Below are 26,814 nucleotides of genomic sequence, written 5' to 3'. Positions count from 1 at the left end.
CAGAGGGAGGAACACTCCCAAACTCATTCTACGAGGCCACCATCACCCTGATACCAAAACCAGACAAAGATATCACAAAAAAAGAAAACTACAGGCCAATATCTCTGATGAACATAAATGCAAAAATCCTCAACAAAATACAAACAGAATCCAACAGCACATTAAAAGGATCATACACCATGATCAAGTGGGGTTTATCCCTGGAATACAAGGATTCTTCAATATACGCAGATCAATTAATGTGATACACCTTATTAACAACTTGAAGGAGAAAAACCATATGATCATCTCAATAGATGCAGAAAAAGCTTTTGACAAAATTCAGTGCCCATTTATGATAAAAACTCTCCAGAAAGTAGGCATAGAGGGAAACTACCTAAACATAATAAAGGCCATATATGACAAACCCACAGCAAAAACATCATTCTCAATGATGAAAAACTGAAAGCATTTCCTCTAAGATTAGGAACAAGACAAGGATGTCCACTCTCACCACTATTATTCAACATAGTTTTGGAAGTCCTAGCCATGGCAATCAGAGAAGAAAAAGAAATAAAAGGAATAGAAGCTGGTAAAGAAGAAGTAAAACTGTCACTGTTTGCAGGTGACATGATACTATACATAGAGAATCCTAAAGATGCCACCAGAAAACTACTAGAGCTAATCAATGAATTTGGTAAAGTAGCAGGATACAAAATTAATGCACAGAAATCTCTTGAATTCCTATACACTAATGATGAAAAATCTGAAAGAGAAATTAAGGAAACACTCCCATTTACCACTGCAACAAAAAGAATAAAATACCTAGGAATAAACCTACCTAAGGAGACAAAAGACCTGTATGCAGAAAACTATAAGACACTGATGAAAGAAATGAAAGATGATACCAACAGATGGAGAGATATACCATGTTCTTGGATTGGAAGAATCAACATTGTGAAAATGAGTATACTACCCAAAGCAATCTACAGATTCAGTGCAATCCCTATCACACTACACTGGCGTTTTTCACAGAACTAGAACAAAAAATTTCACAATTTGTATGCAAACACAAAAGACCCTGAATAGCCAAAGCAATCTTGAGAAAGAAAAATGGAGCTGGAGGAATCAAGCTCCTGGACTTCAGACTATATTACAAAGCTACAGTCATCAAGGCAGTATGGTACTGGCACAAAAACAGAAATATAGATCAATGGAACAGGATAGAAAGCCCAGAGATAAACCCACGCACATATGGTCACCTTATCTTTGCTAAAGGAGGCAAGAATATACAATGGAGAAAAGACAGCCTCTCCAATGAGTGATGCTGGGAAAACTGGACAGCTACATGTAAAAGAATGAAATTAGAACACTTCCTAACACCATACACAAAAATGAACTCAAAATGGATTAAAGACCTAAATGTAAGGCCAGACACTATAAAGCTCTTAACAGGAAAACATAGGCAGAACACTGTATGACATAAATCACAGCAAGATCCTTTTTGACCCACCTACTAGAGAAATGGAAATAAAGACAAAAATAAACAAATGGGCCCTAATGAAACTTAAAAGCTTTTGCACAGCAAAGGAAACCGTAAACAAGATGAAAAGACAACCCTCAGAATGGGAGAAAATATTTGCAAACGAAGCAACTGACAAAGGATTAATCTCCAAAATATACAAGCAGGTCATGCAGCTCAATATTAAAAAAATAAACAACCCAATCCAAAAATGGGCAGAAGACCTAAATAGACATTTCTCCAAAGAAGATATACTGATTGCCAACAAACACATGAAAGGATGCTCAACATCACTAATCATTAGAGAAATGCAAATCAAAAGTACAATGAGGTATCACCTCACACTGGTCAGAATGGCCATCATCAAAAAAATCTACAAACAATAAATGCTGGAGAGGGTGTAGAGAAAAGGGAACCCTCTTGCACTGTTGGTGGGAATGTAAATTGATACAGCCACTATGGAGAACAGTGTGGAAGTTCCTTTAAAAACTTTAAAAATAGAACTACCATATGACCCAGCAATCCCACTACTGGGCATATACCCTGAGAAAACCATAATTCAAAAAGAGTCATGTACCACAATGTTCATTGCAGCACTATTTACAATAGCCAGGACATGGAAGCAACCTAAGTATCCATCGATAGATGAATGGAGAAAGAAGATGTGGTTACATATATACAATGGAATATTACTCAGCCATAAAAGGAAATGAAATTGAGTTATTTGTAGTGAGGTGGATGGACCTAGAGTCTGTCATGCAGAGTGAAGTAAGTCAGAAAGAGGAAAACAAATACCATATGCTAACACATATGTATGGAACCTTAAAAAAAAAATGGTTCTGATGAACCTAGGGGCAGGACAGGAATAAAGACAGAGACGTAGAGAATGGACTTGAGGACACGGGGAGGGGGAAGGGTAAGCTGGGACGAAGTGAGAGAGTGGCATGGACATATATACACTACCAAATGTAAAATAGATAGCTAGTGGGAAGCAGCCACATAGCACAGGGAGATCAGCTTGGTGCTTTGCGACCACCTAGAGGGGTGGGTAGGTAGGGTGGGAGGGAGACACAAGAGGGAAGGGATATGGGGATATATATGCATATAACTGATTCACTTTGTTGTACAGCAGAAACTACCATTGTAAAGCAGTTTTACTCCAATAAAGATGTTTTAAAAAAAAAAAAAAAGCATCTCCCAGGGACTTCCCTGGCCGTCCAGTGGTTAAGACTTCACCTTCCAGTGCAGGGGCTGCTGGTTCAATCCCTGGTCGGAGAGCTAAGATCCTACATGCCTCGCAGCCGAAAAAACCAAAGCATAAAACAGAATCAGTATTGTAACACGTTCAATAAAGACGTTAAAAATAGTCCACACCAAAAAAATCTTAGAAAAAAAAAAAGCATCTCCCAAAGACCTGGGGGCCAGTGATCTCCTGAACTTGCGCAGTGTGTTTGGAGCAAAGGGATCCCAGCACAGCATTTGTGAGTCACGCTTCACAAGTCAACGTGGTTCAGCTCGGGGTCTGTGTACACCCTGTGTCGGTGGTGCAGTGGCAGGGCCGCCGGGTGAGCCGCGTGCATCACGGAGATGAAGCGAGTGGGACGGGAGCTTTCCCTTAAAGACCAGTCATTGTGTCGTTGTGTCCGTAGTCAGAGCGGCATCTGTATGGTTGAAAATAGAGCCGGGGTGCATCACTCTCAGTCCCTGGTACAGGGTGTTTTCTCTCTGTGTGAAGGGAAAAAGGAAGCATAGAATTCAGGATAATGACTCTCAGATCAACTCAAAGGGAAGAGAATAATTGATCTGTGCTCTCAGCCTGGAAGTCTGAGGCCTGCCTGCCACTGCTCTGTTTTCTGCCTGGAGTAGCGTCTCCTCATCCAAGATCATTAGGGAATTCTTACCCGCCTCCCCGCCCCACCATGGAAGGAGTGAAAATTTAAAATATAGAAACATATCCTTTTCAGTATAAATCATTTTAAAAAATTTTAATCTACCTAATTTTAAAAAATCTATTCTCTCTAGTTTAAATAACACTGCAGATTTAGCATTTTCTTGATGATTGGGCTGTGGACTGTTTTGCTTCTCATTGACTTTAGACTCTTGTAATTGAGTAATTTTTTGATCTTCCTCCATAATCTGAGAGCATTCCTATCCTTTTGTTTTCAGAAGTAATCACAGAAATCCATTATGTCCAGTTGTAGCCACAGGTGATTTTTGAACACTTGAAATGTGGCTAGTGTGAGCACGAAACTGAATTTGTAGTCTTATTTAATTTTAATTAATATAGGTTTATTATGTTAATTTTGTAACATAGTTTGTAAAAACGAAGCAGTATAAAATATTTTGCCATTAAACATAACTTTATTGCTTTGGTAAGACTACATTTCACTTTGTTAAAAATTTAGTAGCCAACTTGTGACGTGCTCTAAGTGTAAAATCAACACTGGATTTTGAAGACGTGGTATGGGAAAAAGTATAAAATATCTCATTAATATTTTTATATTGATTGCATGTTGAAGTGCTGATATTTTGGACATATTGGGTTAAATCAAATATATTGTTAAAATTAAGTTACCTTGTTCCTTTTTACTTTTTTTTTTTTTTTAATAAAGCCACTACAAAATTTAAAATTATCTATGAAGCTCTAGTTGTATTTCTATGACAGGTTTCTCAACTTTGGCACTGCTGCCATTAGAGGCTGGATAACTTTTTGTTGTGGAGACCTGTCTTGTTTCCTGTGGGATGTTTAGCAACATCCCTGGCCCAGCTCATGGAGACCAACTTCCCACCCAGTGCAGGAATGCCTTTCTGGGCCGTGACTGAAAGGGATCCTCCAGCATCTGTTTGAAACGCTTCCTTGTTGAGACTCTCTTGTCTCCCCTATTTGGAATTAATTATAAGACAGGTTATACTTTATGGTAGCTGTTATGTTAGCTTTATGTTATATTTATATTAAGTTTATGTTAGCTTTACATTAGGTGTCCTGTAACTTCCACCAAGAGTCCTAGTCCTAATGTCTTCAATAGCACAAGATAAACCATATTCTTTTTGAAAGCGATAATGTATACCAAAAGGCCTTATACATTCCAAAGCTCATTCAACAAATACTTAAACTCCTCCCCTGTGTTAGGCTTGTCCTGGGCAATGAGGTACAGCAGTAGATGAAACACGAGTCCTCCGGAAGCTTATGTACTATATTTGGGGGACGTAGTCAGCAGATACTCAGGGGTGCCCTGCAGTGCGTCACGTGATGATCAGTGCTGTGGAGAAAGACGAAGCAGGCAGAGGGGTGCAGGGACTGCGGTGGGGCTGTGGGTGTGCGGATGCCTTTACTCGTGCCCCCCTGGCCCCGTCCTCTAAATGCCCTGACACCTCCGTCACGCCCCCTGTTCCCAGACCTCCAGTTTCTTCTGTTTCTTCTAGACCACACGTTTCCTTCAGCCATTGCTTATAAGAGCTGTTCTCCAGACACCTTTGCCTGGCCTCTCATGAGTCCTCCTTTTCAAAGTGGCACATGGGTCTGAATCCCAGCTGTGGTCTGACCTTTGCAGAGCTGCCCTTGGGAATGTTCTGGCTCTGTTCTTTTGGCAGCCTCCTCATGCTATCGATTTAGATGCAGTCAGCAGCCCTGTGGTCGTTTACTTGGGCCCCGGCTCCTGCATGGCCGTGTGGGCTGGTGTTCTCTTGCTGCTTCTCGTCAGTGTGTTACGCACCATGTGGTCTGAAGGAGGGTTTGCATTTGGCTCTGCGTGTCCTACGCAAGAAGACAGCACGGGCTCCGTGATGGCCCTTTCCCTTCACCTCTGCTTTCTGGTTGTGTTCCAGAATAGATAGATAACTCAGGTTGCAGATTATCTGGCCTCATTAATGAGTAATTACATTTTCATAGAACACCACAAAGCGTTATGTGCACAGAAATGAGTACAGGCTATTTCTGGGTGGGATTCTTGGCTGGCAACCCTGTGGTGCTTTCTAAATTGAGAATAAAAATAAAGCTTGGATGTCTCTTCTGCTTTCTTGCTTCCAAAATATTTCTTGTTTTTCTGCTATTCTTGCCTTTAATCAGAATAGTAATGTATACATATGCATTTAATGTAAGCATCTGTTGGGGGGAATTAGAGCCCCTTATTCAGTCTTCACAAAACTTATTTTGGACTCATAACTTCCTAGATAATATGTTACATTTCTGACTGACTTTATAATAGACAAGAGATGAAAAATTTAGTTGATATGCATCTCTGAAACTATATTCTACATGTAAATGGTAGGTAATGGCAAGGGTTCTGTCCCTGGATTCAGTTGTTCATGTCACTGAGATTGATAGTCTTGGATTGTAGAGAATGTGATTTAAATACCATCTGTGGCCACTTATCCAGCAGATTGGGTAGATGACGAATCTACCAAATGAGCAGTGAGTGTTCCTAAGAAAAGGAAAAATCAGAAAGATTTTACCACAGAGGATCTTAAAATATTATTTATTTAAAAACTTAAAATGTTATTAACTTCTGTAATTCAAATTAATCAGTTTATAGAATAGAGATTCTCTAGAAGATAAAAATTTTAATTTAACATTTTCTTTAATATTTTAGGTACATGGGTATATTTCAAACAGCACCTGGAAAACCAGCATCCCTGGCCAGAACCTAAGATAATGAAAAAGAAGGCATTATTATAACGGTGTTTCAGGAAGTTGTTCCGGGCACCTCCCGCTCCTGCCCCTGGTGGTGCTGAGGCCTCAGGATGCCTGAGCTCAGTGTGCTGCTCCTCTGAGCCACAGGCCCTTTGCCACCGACAGCCGCCCTTCTCTTGGCTGTTTCCTTACCCCTGCAGAGGCTTTGGAAACGCTCCTTCTGTAGAGGTTAATTTGCAAAGGGTTTTCCAGTCCATCCAGAGTTGCTGAGTTTGGTCCAATATCAGCATCTTTGGGAAAGTACTGATACGATACAATTAATTTCTTAAAAACCTGAAGCTAGGTTCTGTAATGACATATTTTGTTTCCATTATTTAACAGCTACTAGAGTAATTTATTGAGTATCAGAGTATGATAGGTCTGTCTTGGACCAAACAGCAGGTCAGATATGCCAGCACATGAAAGGACAGTGTACTTCTGAGGTGGTTTAAGCAGCTGGACACCAACACAGGAGGATTAGGAGGTTTCGGATCATCACGATTCCGAAGACGTGGGGCCAGTTGATCTGCTGTGGAACTTTTCAGGGCCCAAAATAGCAGTTAATAGGGATACAAGCCCAGATGGACCCTATTTTATCCTGTCTGTGCACATTTTTTCCAATTTTATTGAGAAATAATTGATATACATCACTAAGCTTAAGGTGCACAGCACGATGGTTTGAGTTATATGTATATTACATTTCACAGTATTGTGACATGATTACCACGGTAGGTTTAGTTAACATCCATCAGCTTATATAGATAAAATAAAAAGAAAAATTTTTTTTCCCCTGATGATGAGAACTCTTAGGACCTACTTTCTTAACGACTACGGTGTATCTTATGTCTTACAGTGTTGACTATAGTCATGTTGTACATCACATCCCTAGTACTTATTTATCTTATAATCGGAAGTTTGTACCTTTTGACCACCTTCGTCCAATTCCCTTTCTCTTCAGCCCCACCTCTGGCAACCACAAATCTCATCTTCTTTCTTTGAGTTTGATGTTGGTTTTTTGTTGTTGTTGGATTCCACATGTGAGATCATATAGTATTTGTCTTTCTCTGTCTGACTTATTTCAGTTAATATAATGCCTTCAAGGTCCATCAGTTTTGTTGCAAATGGTAGGTTTTCCTCATTTTTTATGGCTGAATAATATTCCTTGTGTGTGTGTGTGTGTCTGTCTGTCTGTCTGTCTGAGAGACAGAGAGAGGTACACATACCACATTTTCTTAAATGATTGATTTCATACCACCATGTCTTGGCTATTGTAAATAATGCTGTTGTGAACATGGGGGTGCAGACATCTTTTCAAGTTAGTATTTTCATTTCCTTTTAATATATTCCCAGAAGTGGAATTGCCGGATCATATGGGAGTTCAATTTAAATTTTTTGAGGACCATCCATACTGTTTTCTGTAGTGGCTGCACCAGCTTACAATCCCACCAACAGTGCACAACCTTCCCTTTTCTCCACATTCACGCCAGCATTTGTAATCCCTTTTCTTTCTGGCTATTCTAACAAGTGTGAGGTGATATCTCATTGTGGTTTTAATTTGCATTTCCCTAATGACTGGTGATATTGAGCATCTTTTCATGTACCTGTTGGCCATATGTACATGTTGCACGTTTTTATGGTGTCTCTATACATGTATGCCTGTGGCTCTCAGATTATTGACAGTAGCTTTTTTCCTAATGCCAGTGGTATTAAAATTAAGTCTTTATGTTTGTTTTCTTTTTTTCAGAACAAGCTTGCCCTCCCCTATGTTTTCCAGAAATGACTTCAGCATCTGGAGCATCCTCAGAAAATGTATTGGAATGGTAAATTAACTATCAATTCTATAATATTAAGCTGATAGGTGTTTCATGCATATCCTTTAGAAGGGAATCCTAATATTGGTATAAAAGTGTTGCACAACAATGTTTATGAAAACTTTTGAGAATCAGAAATTAGGAGAAGTCTTATATTAGGTTTTCCTCACAGAATTTGAACCACTTTTTATGCCATTTAATATGACTTTAATGTGACTTTTCATTGTAAGAAAGTAGAAAAAGAAAAGGCTCCACATTTGTATTTCCCTATAGAGTTACCCAGAAAGGCTCAAAAAGAACAGTCCCCACAGTATAGAATATAATTCCACTTACGCTTCTGTGCACAGAGCAGATTTTTGTACCTTGTAAGTGTGGTGTATGTTAGATATTTGGTACCTTGTAAGTGTGGTGTATGTTAGATATTTGGAATGTGTCCCAGCTTAGTTATCTGTGCAGGTGGATCTGATTTTGCGGGGGAGGGCAACGGATGGCAAAATTTACTATTATATAAATCCTTAGATTCCCTTTAAAATAGTAGTCCACGTCACCACCCTGACGACAGTCAGGCTAGGATTCTGAGTAAAGTTCTCTTAATTCTTCTCGCATGACCTTTGACCAACTAGAATGATGAAAATCTTAAAACATGTGAGTCCTGAACTGCTAAAGAATCTGCCTGGAGATTATGTTTCTTAATTTTGCAATTTAATGTGCAGACTGAGTACTCCAAGAAGTTTCCTTGTACTGGGAAGTATAGTCACTTTCTAAACATTTTCTTTCTGATGCCTAAAATCCTTTTGGCTGCTGGTGTGCACACGTTGGCATTTTTCAAATGCCCCTCTTCTCTACATGGGGTAATGTCATCTGAGACTTCCTAAATGTAATTTCCAAGGAGCTAATTCCAGAAACATTTATTTTAAACAAATATTTTCTGATCCTACTGCATGGAGAGAAGGATCTGTAGCTGAATAATGGGCTTTATCCCAGCCTTGCCGCCTCCTGTCTGTGAGACCCTAGGCCAGTTGCCTTGTTTCCCTGAGTAAAGTTAGGAGAGTAATTTGCACCTTATAGCTGTATTGAGAGATAAATAAGATAATTTATATAAAATGGCCAGGACAGACCCTGGTTTAGCTTAATGCTCAACATTATTATCAACAGTTAATCACACTTGAGAATCAGAATACCTGGGCTCTAATTCCATTTTGATTATGTTAAGTTTCATCAGGACAAACCAAATGTATCTAGACAAATGTATATATTCTTAAATAAAATAGCTATACATACTAGTCTCTTAAGAACTGAAATTTTCAGGACAAAAAATTATATCCTACAGAGTTAATATTTTTCAAGCCCTTAGTAAACATATTTATCATTGAGATCCAGTATGTAAATATGTACATATGCATGTGTGTTTAAAATGAAAACCAGTTCCACAAAAGAATACTCATCCTTACAATAAATGATATTTTCTATTATATTAGATTAACGCTGATTCCAACTCATTAAATTGATTTTGTAACCTGCTAATGAATGAAACCCACAGTTACTGTAGAATTGGTACCACATTTGTCTAAGGCTGTTGAGTCAACAGAATGGGTATGAAAACTGCAGACGTGGTTTAGTCTTTTTGGCAATCGTGGAAAGTACAGCTTTCTGTATTTCTCTTGCTTGAGTCTGTCACCTACTATCTCCTGTCTCACTGGGTGTCGGATTTAGTGGTATTGTCATGAGTTTGTTCAGGCTAGTGACTGATAATCGTCTAGTTTATGTCTAAAGCAAGCATTCTGTCTAAATGGAAACTATCCATTCTTTTAAAAGACGGGAAGTAATGTCATGCTTCTGCCTGTCGTACTTCGAAAGATGCCCTATTTCTCTAGAAGGATGGTTTTACCTTTATTTTTAGGTGTGGAACTGTTTGTGCAAATAGACAGGCTGAATCATAAACAAAATAAAGCACATAAAAGCAGAGCTGTTTGGGTTGAAAGGGCACCGTGGAATGTTTTGAAACTTGTATCTATAGAACTTTCTGAATAAATCACAGAGAAAGAGCTGCAGGGGAGGTAATATTTTGGGAAAGTATTTTCTCCTGAGGTTTTATAAGAGACTAACATTCTAGATGAATAATTATTAATATTTATTAATGTGATTGGAAGGCAGTTATCTGGCATTTGGAAGTTATTGTTCTCGGGGCACCATGTCTCCCCTCTCATGGGCAGAGGAATCAGTCCAAGAGGGTCAGTGTTGAGCACAATAGAGATTTAAAGTGCGGTGTATCTTGAGAGAGAAAAGCAAATAACATCACCAGAATAAAAATTTTTAAATAATTTTTGGTATTGACCCCTCTTATATCTGCCTCCTGCTACCCCCAACCACGAGGAAAATAGGTAAAAAATTAGAAGATATTAGTATCCATAGATTTTATTACAGTTAACTTCAAAGTGAAGGCATTTTTTAAAACCCCCCCATTGCATTTTCATGATTCTGTTACACTTAATAATCCAAATACTTCACTCCAGGTCCTTTCTCTGTGGGTAAATCTCAGTTACAGAAGCCATGGACATACCCTTCAGCTGGCTTTTCCCATAGCTTCACATTCCCAGGTTCTTGATTTTATAATAATAAGTCTTAAAAGTAGCAGAGGAAATCTGATATTGAACCATAGCTTTTCGTGATGTCTCTGTCGACTTGAGGAGCATATGAGATCAGAGTGGGGAGTGTGGGCATCCTGCTGGAAACCTCCCAGTTCTACACTCAACTGGGGTCTGGTGCCAACTTTTTTAGAAATCAGTGCCCTTCATTTATGATGATACAGTTTTATGGCATAGTATCATTAATCCCTTAAGACATGGCTTTTAAGAACACATGATAGGTGCTTACCTGCCATGTATGGTCGAGGTATAACTTCATCTTTCTCAGGTAGGAAAGTCAGTGTCTTCAGGCATTTGTCATCCTGGGCCTCGGTGCCCTGCAGCACCTTCTCCAGCCGGGCTCACCTTGCTCCATCCTCCACTGCCACATACATACACATTTGACTTGCTTTTTTTCTAAAATGAATATAGAGACTTAGATTTCCAAAACTTATGGCACCCTTTTTTCTCCCAGTCTGTTATGGGATTATGTTACAGGATTATGTTACCAAATGTTGGGTTATACTACATGAAATGAATACATAACTGGAATTAAATCCTAAATCTCTCTGTGATTGAAGCATTTACCAAACAGATTCCCATCTCAGAATTAATACTTGATGTTGGTTAGTAGTTTGAATTCTTTGTTCCTTATTTCCTTACTCCCATTGTCCTTTTGTTAAAGGACTCTAGTCTCATAATCCCATTGTCTTCTGTCTCCCCTGTTTTCTTTCGCCTCTTCTCTCCCATCCCTTTAGGATTTGTCAGCAGGACACACCCAGAGGCTAGGTCATGGGTATCCATACTTAGTGACTTTGGAAACCAGGGCCAGCACCAGGGTGAGGCAAACGAGGCGTCCAGGCACAAATTTTGAGTAGGCGCCTGCACCTGAGACCACGTCTGCTAAATGTCTTGAAGTCATAGAATATTAGTGTTAGATTATTATAAGAGGGTGAAGAAGGTCTGTTATATTTTAAATACCGAGTTATTAAAGTGAAAATGTTGTATCATTCAGAAAGGTATCCAGTGCAACCAAATTCCATAGAGACTTGAATATAAGAGTTGAAAACGTTATAGTTCTAGTTTGCTCCTTTAACTCCTATTTCCATTCCATATTTACTATAGAATATTACCCTAACCTAATTTTTTTCATCTTTGAAGGTATTTTGATTACCTTATCATACTTCACTATCACAAGAATACATATTTAAATTAAAATTTAAAAATTTATATTTTATGGCCATAAGACTTTAGTACTAAAAGTTTTAAGTTATTCTTACATGAGTGATCAAAATAACAAGCATTACAAAATTTATGAAAGTATAACATAAAAGCTAAAATGTTATTCATAAAAAGGATTTTTTCACTTTGGCTGAGATATATGAGAATGAATATCACACATTGCTAGAATGAGACAGGATTTTCAGTAACAGTTCTCTTTTTTTAATAGATTCAAGGATTAAGAAGCCTTGCTCATATTAATAGACAGATGGGAAGTAGGAGTTCTGTGTTTTTTTTAGTATCTAGCAATGTCATTCAGTTCTTTGACCTTTTCCTGACTATATGTCAAAAATCGGATAGTAATATATTATCCATCAAAAATAATTTTTTATGATCCATAAATTGGCAACTCAGTAGGACTTCCTTCCGTGTCATTGGAAACATTTGAAAACTCTAACTTGCAAGAGATCTTGTTACCTTCCTTTGGCGTCATGGGCATCTGGGTCTCTGGGAAATGGAGTGGAGAAGCTTTACCAGGGCTCTCAACTTCGGTTTCTGTAACTGTGTCCTCTCACTCAGATATACCTCGCAATATTGAGAAGGGGTTGGGAAAATTGAAATATTTTCCCTGAAACGCACCTTGCCAATATAATCTTTTTTCATGAAATGCTTCTTATCTTATCATGCACTTTAAATGTTTTCCCTCAAAACCTCAGATTCATCGCATCCCCTTGATGCAGAATGTCTGCCGCATGACCTCACAACCAGACGCATCCCGGGTCAGCTCACTGTCAGGGCTGTGATGTTATTTTTGGGCTCAGATAAACACGTTGGTATATGGCACTGTGACAACTGTCCCATTCTTGAATTCTAAATATAAGCCAGATACAGCTCTAGATAAGATTTGGAGCTTTGCCCAAACTGGTACGTTATAAATACTGACTTAAGAGACAGGAGGCAGAAGAAGCAAAGTAGTTAAACAAAATTTGTCATCTCTACCACCTCACTCTATAATGATCTGAAATCAGAATATCCCAACAGGGGAGAGGTGACTGGAAGAGCTTCCGATGTCAGGTCTCTGCCTTAACGAAAACAGGAAAGTCGGGGAGCCGTCCTGCAGAGCAACAGTGCCTTGATTTAAGAGGCTTCCTTGTACCAGTACTGTATTTCTAAACCTCCCTTCACTCGGTGCCCTGAAGGTTTTTACGCATCAGAGCAAGACTGCTATACTAGAATTCAGGATGGTGTAAGGGGTGTCTCCCCCCCCACCCCAAGTAAAAGAAGGGCGATTTTAAAAGAAGACGTGGGAAAACAGCAACAGCGTGACGTCCGACGCAGGTGCGTTCTTGGCCTGTCAGTTCTTAGGCAGGAGTGCGTGTGAAGGCTGAGCACCTGCAGATCGGTTCCCCTAAAGCATCCACCCCTGCCCACAGTCACGGGGTACCCTGAGTGACTACAGTGTGGAGACCGTGGACCTGGTCCAGGCTTCCAGCCAGCGCCTTAGTTGTCCTGCCACATTCCCACCTAGTGGTTGTCCTTCGAGAGGACTCACACGGCCTCCCAACTCTGAAAAAATTCAGCTCCGAGACAGGAAGACTAGGAAAGGAATATCTGTTTGTCTTTTCCCTCAAAGCTTTTCTTGTCTTTTTCTCCCTGTTTTTACCACTGGTTGCACCCAGTTGCCCACAGTGTGGTTCATTCGGTTCACATGCAGACACCCCTTTCCTGTGCATAGTTCCTTTGCTTCTGGGTGTTGTGTTCTCTGGGGCTGGTCTGTGAGAGGCGAGGAACAGTGGTGTAACCAACAGCAAAAGGCGTCAGAGCAGCAGGCCTGTTCAGACTGCTCGACCAGAGTGGTCCCCAAGGGCTGACTTGCAAGGTCTTGGTGTGACTGCTTTGGGCATGATCAGTGTATTCAGATGGCAAGAACCTCTCCTGCGATGGTAAACTAATAGATGATAGACATCTTGTGGAGAGGGAAGGGACTGAGTAGCCCAAGATGGGAAAGAGACCTTTGGCCCTCCAAGGCCCTTACATGTAAGAAGGGTAAAGTTTTACATCTTTGGGGCTGTTGTGGAGGGAGGATCCAGTGCCAAGCTGGTGTCACAGAAGGCACATCCAAGGCACAGAGCCAAGGCTGCTGCCAGTGCCTGCCCATCAGTGAAGAGCCTAGAAGCCCACTTAGTGCTTGGGCTGCACGCCTGGGTGAGGACCCTGCCCACCGGCAGACTTAGCTTAAGACCGAAGCTGAGCTGCTCTCTCTAACCCAGGTCTTAAATATTTGCACAGTTGGGCATTACGGTGCTCGGCGTTACACATATAAGATATTTTCCACTTCAGTGGGGATCAGACTTGGCCTTGTTTGTTTATATAGTGCTCGAGTGACAAAGCAGCCTTCTCTTTGTTTTCTTCTCAGTTTGTCAGCTGATGAGCAACTGCAATTAAGAGTTTCTTCAGTTTCATCATTAGTTGCTATTAATTTGTATGGATACATTTAAACTTTGCTTTTAGCTGGGTCACAAGATAGAATTGCCTGGCATAAATATTTAATTTTTCCAGCTGACTGAAGCTCTCAGTGATAAAAGTATTCTAGCTCATGTTTCTTCCTGAAACTTGACCTTCATAATACGCATTGTTGCTTTTCCTATTATTGGAATATATGCAGTACTAAGTAGCTGTATACAGTATCTAACGAATCCAATACCAAACTTCATTGTATTGTAAGTAAAAACGGTGTCTCTGTGAATTTCCAAGAGGGAATGAAATATAGTTTGTATCACCGAGTTTTTTCATTACATATCCAGGGAACTGTAGATTTTAACCATTAAAATATCAATAATTGTACAGACTAACAGAGGCAAAAAATTGCAAGTCCATTGCTGTATTTTAAATAGCATGTTAGACTCTTCTGTGCAGTCAAGGTGGTTTTTATGGCCATCTGGATCTATGTGTATATGTTCCCTCAGGCCTTTTTCTGTCCCTTCCACTCTGTGTCTATTACCTGGGCCACAAATGTGCCTTTTCATTTCCTTGAATGCTTACATTCTGAGTTACTAAAAGAAGCAGGAAGGTGTTTAAATTATTCTAGATTATAAAATTGGATTTAAAGACCCTTTCAGAATTTTGGGAGGTTTTCAAATGATTAAAAAATAGTCTGCCCAGGGGGGCTTCCCTGGTGGCGCAGTGGTTGAGAATCTGCCTGCCAATGCAGGGGACACGGGTTCAAGCCCTGGTCTGGGAAGATCCCACGTGCCGCAGAGCGGCTGGGCCCGTGAGCCACAACTACTGAGCCTGCGCGTCTGGAGCCTGTGCTCCGCAACAAGAGAGGCCGCGACAGTGAGAGTGAGAGGCTCGCGCACCGCGATGAAGAGTGGCTCCCGCTCGCCGCAACTAGAGAAAGCCCTCGCACAGAAACGAAGACCCAACACAGCCATAAATAAATAAATAAATAATTTAAAAAAAAAAAAAAAAAAAAATAGTCTGCCCATTGAATGGGTGATAAAGCCATGTCCTTTGTACCTTGGTTTCCAGAGTTGACAAACCACTATTTCATTGACTTGCTGACTCATATGAAGTCAGGCCAGCTGGTGGCGAGCAGCCAGTGGCTAGTGGACAACGTGACTGTCCCACTCTTGCTCGCATATTTTCTCAGGGAGATCATGTGAGAGTCTGGCAACGTATACAGCGTCGCTATAGAGATGAAAGGTAAGTCCCTAGGCCTGGATTCCCATCTGAGCCGCCGTAATGACAGAAGTGCCAAACGCCTTGTCACCCCCGCAGCATGTCTCTTATTCCCTCAGTGAGTGTTTAATAGTCAGTCTAGTACTTTTTAGGGAAAAAAGTTCAGAATCAGACTTAGGTAAAGTTCTTCATTCCTTTAATGAATAAATCCTTTAAATTCCTTTAAAATAAATCTCACCCTGCTGTTGTGCATGACAAAGCGAAATGTAGAAAACAAGAGAGCAGAGCCAGAAATGGCATCATTTACGTCACATTCTGTCACGGGCCAGGGCTCATGTCGCCACCCTGGTGAACCCCTGTCATCTTGGCAATTGGACGGGACAGCCAGCCAGCAGCAAGAGCCTCAGCAGCGGGGACTACGCGATTCCTTCTGGCTGGGGCTCCAGGGGGAACAGGTGTCCTTCCCTCACTTCTTCACCTTTTAAGGTTGGAACTCAAGCCACGCTGCCATCTGAGTGCCTTCTCTGCAGCTCGGCTGCCCAGGCGACAGGATGAGGTATCCCAGCCTTCAAAGCCGCCTTGCCTCTACACGGCCTTGGAGGACTTGGCAATCTTGAATGTACTATTAATAGTAATGATCATAGCTAACATTTATTGCTCACTTAACGTATGCCTGTTCTGAGTGTTTTGTGTGAACTGATTAATCCTGACAGGCCCTGTGAGGTACATAATGAAGCCCCCATTTGGCGGAGAGGTGAGGGACTCATAGTGATGGAAGCATCAGGTAGCAAGGGGCGTGTGCTCTCAGAGCCCATTCTTTTATTTTTCAATTGTGGTAAAACACAGAACACAGTATTTACCATTTTAACCATTTTTAAGCGTGCAGTTCAGTGGCGTTTGTACATTCACATTGTGCTGCCGTTACCACCCATGTAACTCTTTTCATCTCGTGGAACTGACGTTCTGCGCCCCTTAAACAACAGCTCCCCACCTCCCTACCCCCCCGCCCTGGCAGCCACCGTTGTGCCTTCTGTTCAGAAGGCACTCCTTTAACGCTCTACTGTCTCTGGAACCCAGGACTGGACTAACCTGAGTATGTTTTGTTGTTCTCTTTTCCCGTCGTGCTTTTCTCTTGTCTGTTTTATGATGAGCATAGTGTCAGCGTGTACGTCGGAAGGCGTCCGCTTTCTGCGGTGTGGGGATGTCGGCTTCCCCACCCCTTCCTTTTGCCAGGCTGAAAGTGTTACATTACCCGGACTACCAACTCCTACAGTCAACCACTGTTAACTTTTTGGTGCTACTACCTTCTAATATTTGTCTATAAAACATGTATTTTACAAAATTAAAATATTTTTGAACATGTTGCTTTGTAACCTACTTTTTTACTCATTTTGCTGTGTGAACTATGTGCATCATTAAACAAGAGGGTTCTGACTTCAGGGAGTTTGTATTCCAGTGAAAGAGTCAGGAGAGTCTAGTGCACTGTGATAAATGCCCAAATAGGATTAAACTCAGGGGGCAGTGGAAGCATACAGGAGCACATAGGGCAGGGGTGCCTGCAATGTGCTCTGCTCTCCCTGAGGTGATGAGGATGCAGGCGGAGTATAAGATATTATCCCTCCCCTCAGGAATTGTATTACTGTGTAGTTAGCAAGATAAGCTGGTTAGTACTCCTGACATAGCAGCAGGCTGTATAATCTGTGATCAGATGCTAACTTGTGCGATACAGATTCTGGTGCTCCAGGAGCTGGAAGAGGCGAGAAATCAATGAGTACTGGAATAGTCGAGGAGGAGAGACTTGAACTCTCTTGAAATCCTACTGGAGAGGGGGTACAAGAGTTAAGGGAAGAGAGTAGGGCATTCCAGGTCAGAATTGGCTATAATGAGACTTTTAATCCAGTGTCTAAAACAGTGCCTGGCACCTAGTAGGTGCTAAATTAAAATTTTTTTAAAAGCTATTTTGAAACAGTTTTATTTCTATATGCATATTCTGTATAGCCAAGTTGCTTTAGAGAGACAATCTTGGTGGATTTTTTTTTTTTTGAGATATAATTGACAAATATTTAAAGTCTACATCAAGATGATTGGATATATGTATACATTGTGAAAGGATTCCCCCCATCAAGTTAATTAACACATCCAGCACCTCACATATGTATCCTTTTTTTGGTGAGAACATTTAAGTTCTACTCGCTTAACAAATTTCATCTATACAAAACAGTGTTATCAATTGTAGTCATGTCACCATGTTATACAGTAGATCGTCAGACCTTATTCATATTATAACTGAAAGTGTATACCCTGTTACCAACTTCTCCCTATTTTCCCCACCCTGAAGCCCCTGGCAGCGACTTTCTACTGTGTTTTTATTGGTTCAACTTTTTTTTTTTTTTGAAGGTTCACATATGTGTGATATCATACCATGCAGTGTTTGTCTATCTGGTTTATTTCACTTAGCATAAGGCCCTCCACGTTCATCCATGTTGCCACAAATGGCCTTCTTTTGTAAGGCCAAGAAATATCGTGTGTGTGTGTGTTTATGTATATATTTGTGTGCGTGTGTATATACGTACACACATAGACATATGCATGCACACACACCCACATTTTCTTGATCCATTAATCCACTGACGGACACTTAGATTGTTTCCATTGTATATTCTCGGCTCCTTTAGCAAAAATTAATTGACCATAAATGCATGGGTTTATTTCTGGGCTCTCTATTCTATTCCATTCATCTGCCTGTCTATTTCTATGCCAATTCTGTACTGTTTTGATTACTGTATCTTTGTAATACAGTTTGAAATCTGGGAGCATGATACCTCCTGCTTTGTTCTTCTTTCTCAAGATTGCATTGGCTATTCACGGTCTTTTGTGGTTCCATACAAATTTCAGGATTGTTTTTTCTGTATCTGTGAAAAATGCCATTGGAATTTTGATAAGGATTGCATTGAATCTTTAGATCACTTTGGGTAGTTTGGACATTTTAACAACTTTTATAATCCATGAGTGCAGAGTATCTGTCTATTTATTTGTGTCTTCTGCAATTTCTTTCATTAATGTCTTACAATTTTCAGTGTATAGCTCTTTCACCTCCTTGGTTAATTTTATTCCTAACTATTTTATTCTTTTTGATGATAATTGGAAATGGGATTGTTTTCTTAATTTTTCTTTCTGATAGTTTGTTGTTGGTGAATTGAAACACAACTGATGTTTGTATGTTGATTTTGTACCGTGCACCTTTACTGAATGCATGTATTAGTTCTAATTGTGTTTTGGTGGAGTCTTTAGGGTTTTCTACATATAACATCATGGCATCTGCAAATAGAGATAATCTTACTTCTTCCTTCTTGATTTGGACGCCTTTTATTTCTTTTTCTTGCATGATTACGCTGGCTAGAACTTCAGTACTATGTTGAATAAAAGTGGTGAGAGTGGGCATCCTTGTCTTATTTCTGATCTTATAGGAAGAGTGTTCAGCTTTTCACCACTGAGTATGATGTTAGCTGTGGGCTTGTCATATATGGCCTTTATTATGTTGAGGTATGCTTCCTCTATACCCACTTTGTTGAGAGTTATTATCATGAAAGGAGGTTGAATTTTGTCAAATGCTTTTTCTGCATCTATTGAGATTATTCATCGTTTTATTAATGTCATATATCACATTTATTGATTGGCTTGTATTGAACCATCCTACTTACCTGGAATAAAACCCACTTGATCATGGTGTATGACCCTTTAAATGTATTGTTGAGTTCAGTTTGCTAATATTTTCTTGACTTTTGCATCTGTGTTCATCAGGGATATTAGCCTATAACTTTCTTTTCTTTGTCTGGTTTTGTCTTTGGTTTTGGTGTCAGGATAATGCTGACCTCGTAAAATGAGTTTGGAAGTGTTCCCTCCTCTTCTGTTTTTTTGAATAGTTTGAGAAGGGTCAATATTCATGCTTCTTTAAATGTCTGGCAGAATTCACAAGTAAAGATATCTGGTCTTGGATTTTTGTTTGTTGGCAGGTGTTTGATTACTGCTTCAATCTCCTTACTAGGAATTGATCAGTTCAGATTTTCTATTTCTTCATGATTCAATTTTGGTAGGTTATATGTTTCTAGGAATTTATCCATTTCTTCTAGATTGTCCATTTGTTAGCATATAATTGTTCACAGCATTCTTATGATCCTTTGTGCATCAGTTGTAGTATCTTCTCTGTCATTTATAATTTTACTTATTTGAGTCCTCTCTCTCTTTTTCTTGGTGAGTATAGTTAAAGATTTGTCTATTTTATCTTTCTTTTTTTTTAAAAAATAGCTCTTAGTTGCATTTATCTTTTTAGTCTCTGTTTCATTTCTTTCCACTCTGATCTTTGTTACCCTTCCTTTACTAATTTTGGACTTCTTCTAATTCCTTGAGGTATAAAGTTAGGCTGTTTGAGATCTTGTTTCTTAGTGTGTTTATTGCCATGAATTTCTTTCTTAGAGCTGTTTTTGCTGCATCCTGTAAGTTTTGTATGTTGTATTTCCATTTTCATTTGTCTCAAGATATTTTTTGATTTCTTCTTTGACCTATTGGTTGTTCAGTAGCATGTTTACTTTTCGCATATTTGTGAATTTCCCAGTTTTCTTTTTGTAGTTTATTTCTAATTGTATACCATTGTGGTTAGAAAAGATGCTTGATATGATTTCAGTATTTTTAAATTTATTGTCTTGTTTTGTGGCCTAATATATAGTCATCCTGGAGAGTGTTCCATATACACTTGAGAAGAATTGTGTATTCTGTTATTGCACGGAATGTTCTGTATATGTCTCTTAGGTCTGTTGGTCTAACATGTTGTTTAAACCCATTGTTTCCTTACTAAGATTTTCTGTCTGGATGTCTGTCCCTTGTTGAAAGTAGAGAATTGAAATTCCCTGCTTTTCTTGTATTGCTGTCTATTTCTCTTTTAAGATCTGTTAATATTTGCTTTTAGGTGTCCCTATTTTGGGAGCATAAATATTTATAATTGTTATATCGTCTTGATGAATTGACCCCTTTACATTATATTATGACCTTCTTTGTGTCTTGTTACATTCTTTGGCTTAAAATCTGTTTTGTCTAATAGAAGTATAACTACCCCTGCTTTCTTTTTGTTTCCATTTGCATGGAATATCTTTTTCTGTCCTCTCACTTTCTATCTGTGTGTGTCCTTAGAGCTGCAGTGAATTTCTTGTAGTCAGCATAGTTGGGTCTTGGTGTTTTCTGTTTTTTCATTCAGCCACTCTATGTCTTTTGGTTGGATAATTTAGTCCATTTGCATTCAAAGTAATTACTGATAGATGTGGTTTCACTATTGCTCTTTTGTTCATTGTTTTCTGGCTGTTTTTTTTGTAATTCCTTTGTTCCTTTCCTCTTCCTCTCTTCCTTTGTGAATTTGATGATTTTCTGTAGTTGGTATACTTAAATTCCTTTTTCTTTATCTTTTGTGTATCTACTATAGGTTTTTTGCTTTGTAGTTACCATGAGGTTTATGTAAAACATCTTATAGTTTTAACAGTCTATTTTAAGCTGATAACAAATTAACTTCAAACACATACAAAAGCTCTACATTTGTACACTCCCTGCCATTTTATGTTTTTGGTGTCACAATTTACATCTTTTTACATTGTGTATCCATTAGCAAATTATCATAGTTATAGTTACTTTTAATACTTATGTCTTTTAATCTTTGTTCTAGAGTTATACATGAACTACTCAGCACCATTACAACATTTGACTATTTTTGAATTAAATAGTTGTGTAAAGAAAGTGAACATGATTGAATGAACAGATTGGAAGTAATGCCCTTCCCTTTGATGTTAAAAGAAAATCTGACTTCCCAGAAGCATTGGTAGGAGTACAAATTGATAAAGGGTTGAAGGGTTGAAGGCATTCAGCTTGGTAGTAACTGTAAAAATTTTCAATGAGCACACACCTTTGACCCAGAAATCCCACTTAACAGAAATTTACTTTAAAACCATATTTGTTCATGTTCTAAAGGATAAGGCTAAATAGTTTATGGTATATCTGTAGATAGACTTTAAAAAAAAAATTTAACAAATACCTATAGCATTTACTAATGTGCCCAGAACTGGTCTAAGTGTTTTGCAAATATTAGTCTTATAACAATGCTTTGTAGTAATTATGTTATATACACTGTTATATTAGTGCCATGTTATTGATAAGGAAACTGGCAGAGTTTAACTTGGCCAGAGTCACACATCTAGTAAATGAGAAAGCCTGCAGAGGAACTCAGTCTGATTCTGACATCTTACCGCTGCGCAGTGCAGCGATTACAAAGAACTTGATGGACTCGGTGGTGTAATGTACATGTATGTAAGACCTCTGAACACAGGAACAGCAAAAAAAGGCAAGTGATGAGCCAATACATAGAGCAGATCCCATGCATTAAAAAAATCCAATAAGATATATGTGTGTACACACATGTGTGTGTAAATACCCAGCATTGTATCCCAAACTGTTGGAGGTGCTTTGCCTCTGAGGAGAGGAGCATTTTCATGTCTTTACTTCCATGACTGAAAATTACATATTCCTCTATTAGTTTTTGTGGTTTTTTTTTAAGAAAAAACTCATGAAGGTATTTTTAAGTAGGAGAAAGAGAGTCTAAGATATCTCAATTAAGAAAAGCCTTGGCAGTCGCAGCTTTCTTGACTTGGCCCCAGCAGTGAATTTTTGCATTTACTGAGATCTCAGGGTGTATACAGTAAAACCTTCTTTTCTTCATCTCCTTATACAGTCCAGTTCTCTTTTGTCTTCCCAGTGAGGCAGCAATAAACCTACCATTTCTTTTCATTACATTGAGCTGCTACATGTCTGACTGTGGTCTGCAGTATTTTATGGTAATGAATCAGCTTTTTTTTAATGCATTCCGATAGTAGTTTTGTGAAGGTTACTTTATTTTTAATTGTGCATATCTGTAAGAATGTGGATGTTTAGAGGGGGAAAGTCAGAGCCGAGACAGGTGGCATTCAACCTCAGTGGCACCTTGGGATTGTTCACGTGATCATGACTTTAGTCAGCAGGCTTCATGAAAGATGTGATTCTCACGGGAAAGGTAAATAGTAGTAGGTGGAAGGTTGGAAAGATCATCAGACTATTCCAGAGAAAACCAAGATAAGTTTGTTGGTGAGACTGTTTGCTGGCAGGATATGGTAAGCAGAGTTGAAAGGTTGCAACTCAGGTCAGAGGACCCCTGCCCAATCATTAAATTATTTTTGGAAGTCTACTGTGATTGTGTCATTCTAGCAGATAGAATTTAAAACCTATCCTGTGAAATACACAATAGCCTTCTAGGACCCCAGTTCACAATGTATAATGGATCAGTGTTCTCAGAAAACCTCAATGTTGTCAGTCAAAAACAGTCTGAAATTCCTTTGAAAAATTATCCACGAAAATGGTATATGTGGTTGCTCCTTAGCCCACTATGAAGATTTTTGGTCTTTGTGTCCCCATGACCTTTATATGCCATTTCCTAATTCTGATCTGAGGCAGACTTATTAATAGTCATCATCTCACTGCTCACCAGTAGATTGCAAGCTCCTCGAAGCCAAGGAGAATGGGTAGTCTTTGTATTTCCTTCAAGGCCTAGAACAATATACTCCACATCGTTAGATGCTCTGGGAAGATTTATGAAATTGAACTGATACTAATTAAATTTGCTGTTTTCTGTGACTTCCTTTCCAGGAACATGTTATGTAGAGACAGCAGCCTGTAAGTTTGCTGTGTATGTTGGACATCACAGTTTCCATTTTCTTGTTAAATAGGAACTCTCCAAGATCACCATGCCAGTTATATTTAACGAGCCTTTGAGCTTCCTCCAGCGACTCACTGAATATATGGAGCATACGTACCTCATCCACAAGGCCAGTTCATTTGCTGATCCTGTGGAAAGGATGCAGGTATGTGTCAAGCAAGCACTGGGAAAGGTTTAAGTCTTAGGAAGTCTTCTCTGCCACCTTCTCCCCTCCCCCCGCCCCAGACACATATACACAGAATTCATGTTAAGTCCAGTGTGAGGTTAGCAAACGTTATTATTACATAGTCAGCATGTTTGGAGAGTCGTCTGTGTTCCTTCCCCGCCACCCTCTAGTCAGAGCGCCACCATAGTGGAAGGACCAACGAGAATTGCAGGAGAAGCAGAACGTGGTCCAAAACCAAACCTGGATGTTGGTGAGCTGTTTCTGAGTCTTTGTTTTAGAAGGTAGCATTGTGTTAGGGTAAAAACATTCAACCTTTCTTTCAGACTTTCTCAGTGTTTCCAAGAAGGAATAGATATACACATACACAGATAAATATGTGTATTTATGCTTATGTGTGTATATAAATATACACATACTACTATAGGTTAAAACAAAGGACAACAAGGAATTGCACTTTTTAATTTTCCTCTGAAGAGAAGGCGTTCATGTGATGTATATGGATTGACTAGACACAGGGAGAGTATAGTAGATACATTCTTCTCCTTCCAGCAAGGCAATAGCATTCTAAATGGAGTCTTTCTGTGCTTTCATTTATATATATTAGCTTTTCCCAACCTCATTGGACTTGATACCAACTTGTTTAGTTTTATCTCTTCGCCCCATCCTAAAAGTGATGTACTTTTTAGAAATTTTAAAGGAATTAAGAGTAATTTAGGACTTGAGAGGTTTTTAAAAGTCCTTGAGAGAATTTGTAGCACTGTCAGGGTGTTATAAAACCCACAGTTGGGATGATCTATAGGAAGAGTCTCAGTAATTTTCATTCTGAATATCCACGTTTGCTTATTAGTTTGCTTATTAAGCCATGTTAAAAATACAAAGTAATTAAACTCCTCAAAATCATTTTGTAAATTACTATTTTCAGCAGAATTTCAGTTCCTGAAAGAATGAGGAGCCAGCAAGGCTATTTTTAACTTCTCCTAATGCTCTGTCCCACAGTGTGTAGCTGCATTTGCTGTATCTGCTGTTGCTTCTCAGTGGGAACGTACTGGAAAGCCTTTCAACCCACTTCTGGGAGAGACTTATGAATTAGTTCGGTAAGATCTTTCACACTATTCCAGGTGGATAGTTGAATTTGCATGATTTATATAGCTCTTCAAATGAAAATGTATATTTTTTGAGCATTTACCAACATTTTGTATGACTGAAGAAAGTTAACAATTTTGTTTGTTTCTATGATATTTATTATTTTAGAAATTATGTCAAAAATATGAAAACATACATAAAATGAACCATTACAAGGATTTCAGTATTCCTGATCTTGTGGGATTAGTTACCATCCTTTCTCCTTATGTAGACCATAAGGCATGATTGGGTATTTTCAATAACCATATAAAATATATTAGCATAAACTTACACTGTTGGCATACAGGCAATGAATGTATCTAGAGTTGCATTTCCTGCTGTAGCTTGCTTCTTTACACACAGTTAGGGAATTCATTTGGCTTTAGTTTTTCTGAATCATTCTCTTCCCTCCACAAGTTTTGATCTCATTTATTCCCTAGATGTTTGTAAAGGAGATACATTAGATTCTTCAATCTTAATATAAATGGAATGATAAGTTTTAAATTTACATGGCTAATATTGTCAATTTATGAAAATCACCCAAATTCATGTGGGTGTTCTTTATTTTAATGTGTTTAAGTAGCTAGGTTTATAATAACATTGGTTTTAGTTGTTTGGGTTGCATATGTGCAATTGCTCGCATGTTGTCCTTCCATCAGGATGATAACAAAGGATTGTTTACTTCGTCAAATCCATTTCCTTAATACTTTAACATTGCTTTTTCACTGAAATGACAGTAATGTATACATTCTGTGATAACAGTTTATTATATAACACTACCTCTTTTTGTTTGTTTGTTTTTTAAATCTTAAGAGATGACCTTGGTTTCAGACTCATCTCTGAGCAGGTCAGCCATCACCCACCCATTAGTGCATTTCATGCTGAAGGATTAAACAATGATTTCATCTTTCATGGCTCAATCTATCCCAAACTGAAGTTCTGGGGGAAGAGCGTAGAAGCAGAACCCAAAGGAACCATCACGTTGGAGCTCCTTGAGTGAGTCAGAATCACGCCTTTAACTCTTTTCATATGTACCTACTCATTAGTATATACACTTGCACACAGACTTGACCTTGTTGTTCAAAAGGTGGAGACAAAGAAACTGCTTTTATGAAGTGTAAATTTTCTACCATCATGTAAAAGAATTTGAGAAACATGGCAATAGCCATTGTTAATCATCCTAGGTACATGTAAAAAGTTTAACTTGATGTTTGACTGTGGTGTTTGTTTGGATCTATTTTAAGATAAAATGGAGTTAATCACTGCCTGACAGTTCTTATGAGACAAGCTTTCTATATATCATGGTAATAATATTTTGTTTAACCATCTTTTAAAATGAATTCACTTTGAGAAATATTGAAATAACAATCACATTGGTACATTTTAGACATTAGGTTAAGTTGAAAGTTCTCTTCTTTTGCAATAGAAAAAAGATTGCCATGAAATACCTTTCCATTTATTTGTGTCATCTTCAGTTTCTTTCATTACTGTCTTGTTGTTTTCAATATACAGGTCTTTGACCTCCTTGTTTAAGTTTATTTCTACATATTTTATTCTTTTTGATGCAGTTGTAAATGGAATTGTTAATTCTGTGCTCATGGATTGAAAAAATTAATATTAGTAAAATGTCCATACTATCCAAAGCAACGTACAGATTCAGTGCAATCTCTATCAAAATTCCAATGACGTTTTTCACACAAATAGACAATCCTGCAATTTTTATGGTATCACAAAAGACCCCAAATAGCCAAAGCAGTCTTGAGAAAGAAGAACAAAGCTGGAGGCATCCTGCTCCCTGATTTCAAACTATATTACAAAGCTATAGTAATTAAAATATATGGTATTGGCATAAAAACAGACACATAGATCAATGGAACAGAATAGAGAGCCCAGAAATAAGTCCATGCAAATAGGGTCAGTTAACTTACGACAAAGGAGGCAAGAATATACAACAGAAGAAGGACAGTCTCTTCAATAAATGGTGTTGGGAAAATTGGACAGGCACATACAAAAGAATGAAACTGGACCCCTCTCTTATACCATACACAAAAATTAACTCAAAATGGATTACAAACTTGAATGTAAGACTGAAAACTATAAAACTCCTAGAAGAAAACATAGGCGGTAGGCTCCTTAACATAGGTCTTGGCAATGATTTTTTGACTCTGATACCAAAAAGAACGAAAGCAAAAATAAACAAGTGGGACTACATCATACTAAAAAGCTTCTGCACAGT

At 38.7% G+C, this 26,814-nt stretch overlaps 1 protein-coding gene across 6 annotated transcripts in view; it reads left to right on the top strand.

The window, feature by feature from the left end:
• OSBPL1A (oxysterol binding protein like 1A) overlaps positions 1–26,814 on the top strand; it is a 216,604-nt gene that overhangs the window by 174,625 nt on the left and 15,165 nt on the right. For all 6 annotated transcript variants that reach the window (XM_036823536.1, XM_036823537.1, XM_036823538.1 and 3 more), the window contains 4 exons: positions 7,915–7,990; positions 23,301–23,435; positions 24,453–24,550; positions 25,392–25,574. In XM_036823536.1, the coding sequence (XP_036679431.1) occupies positions 7,915–7,990; positions 23,301–23,435; positions 24,453–24,550; positions 25,392–25,574 (492 nt within the window). The remainder of the gene's footprint in view (positions 1–7,914; positions 7,991–23,300; positions 23,436–24,452; positions 24,551–25,391; positions 25,575–26,814) is intronic.

Source organism: Balaenoptera musculus, chromosome 14, assembly GCF_009873245.2.
Source record: "Balaenoptera musculus isolate JJ_BM4_2016_0621 chromosome 14, mBalMus1.pri.v3, whole genome shotgun sequence".
Classification (NCBI taxonomy): domain Eukaryota; kingdom Metazoa; phylum Chordata; class Mammalia; order Artiodactyla; family Balaenopteridae; genus Balaenoptera; species Balaenoptera musculus.
The sequence above is the reverse complement of the archived record's forward strand: the minus strand, read 5'-3'. Positions and strand labels throughout refer to the sequence as shown.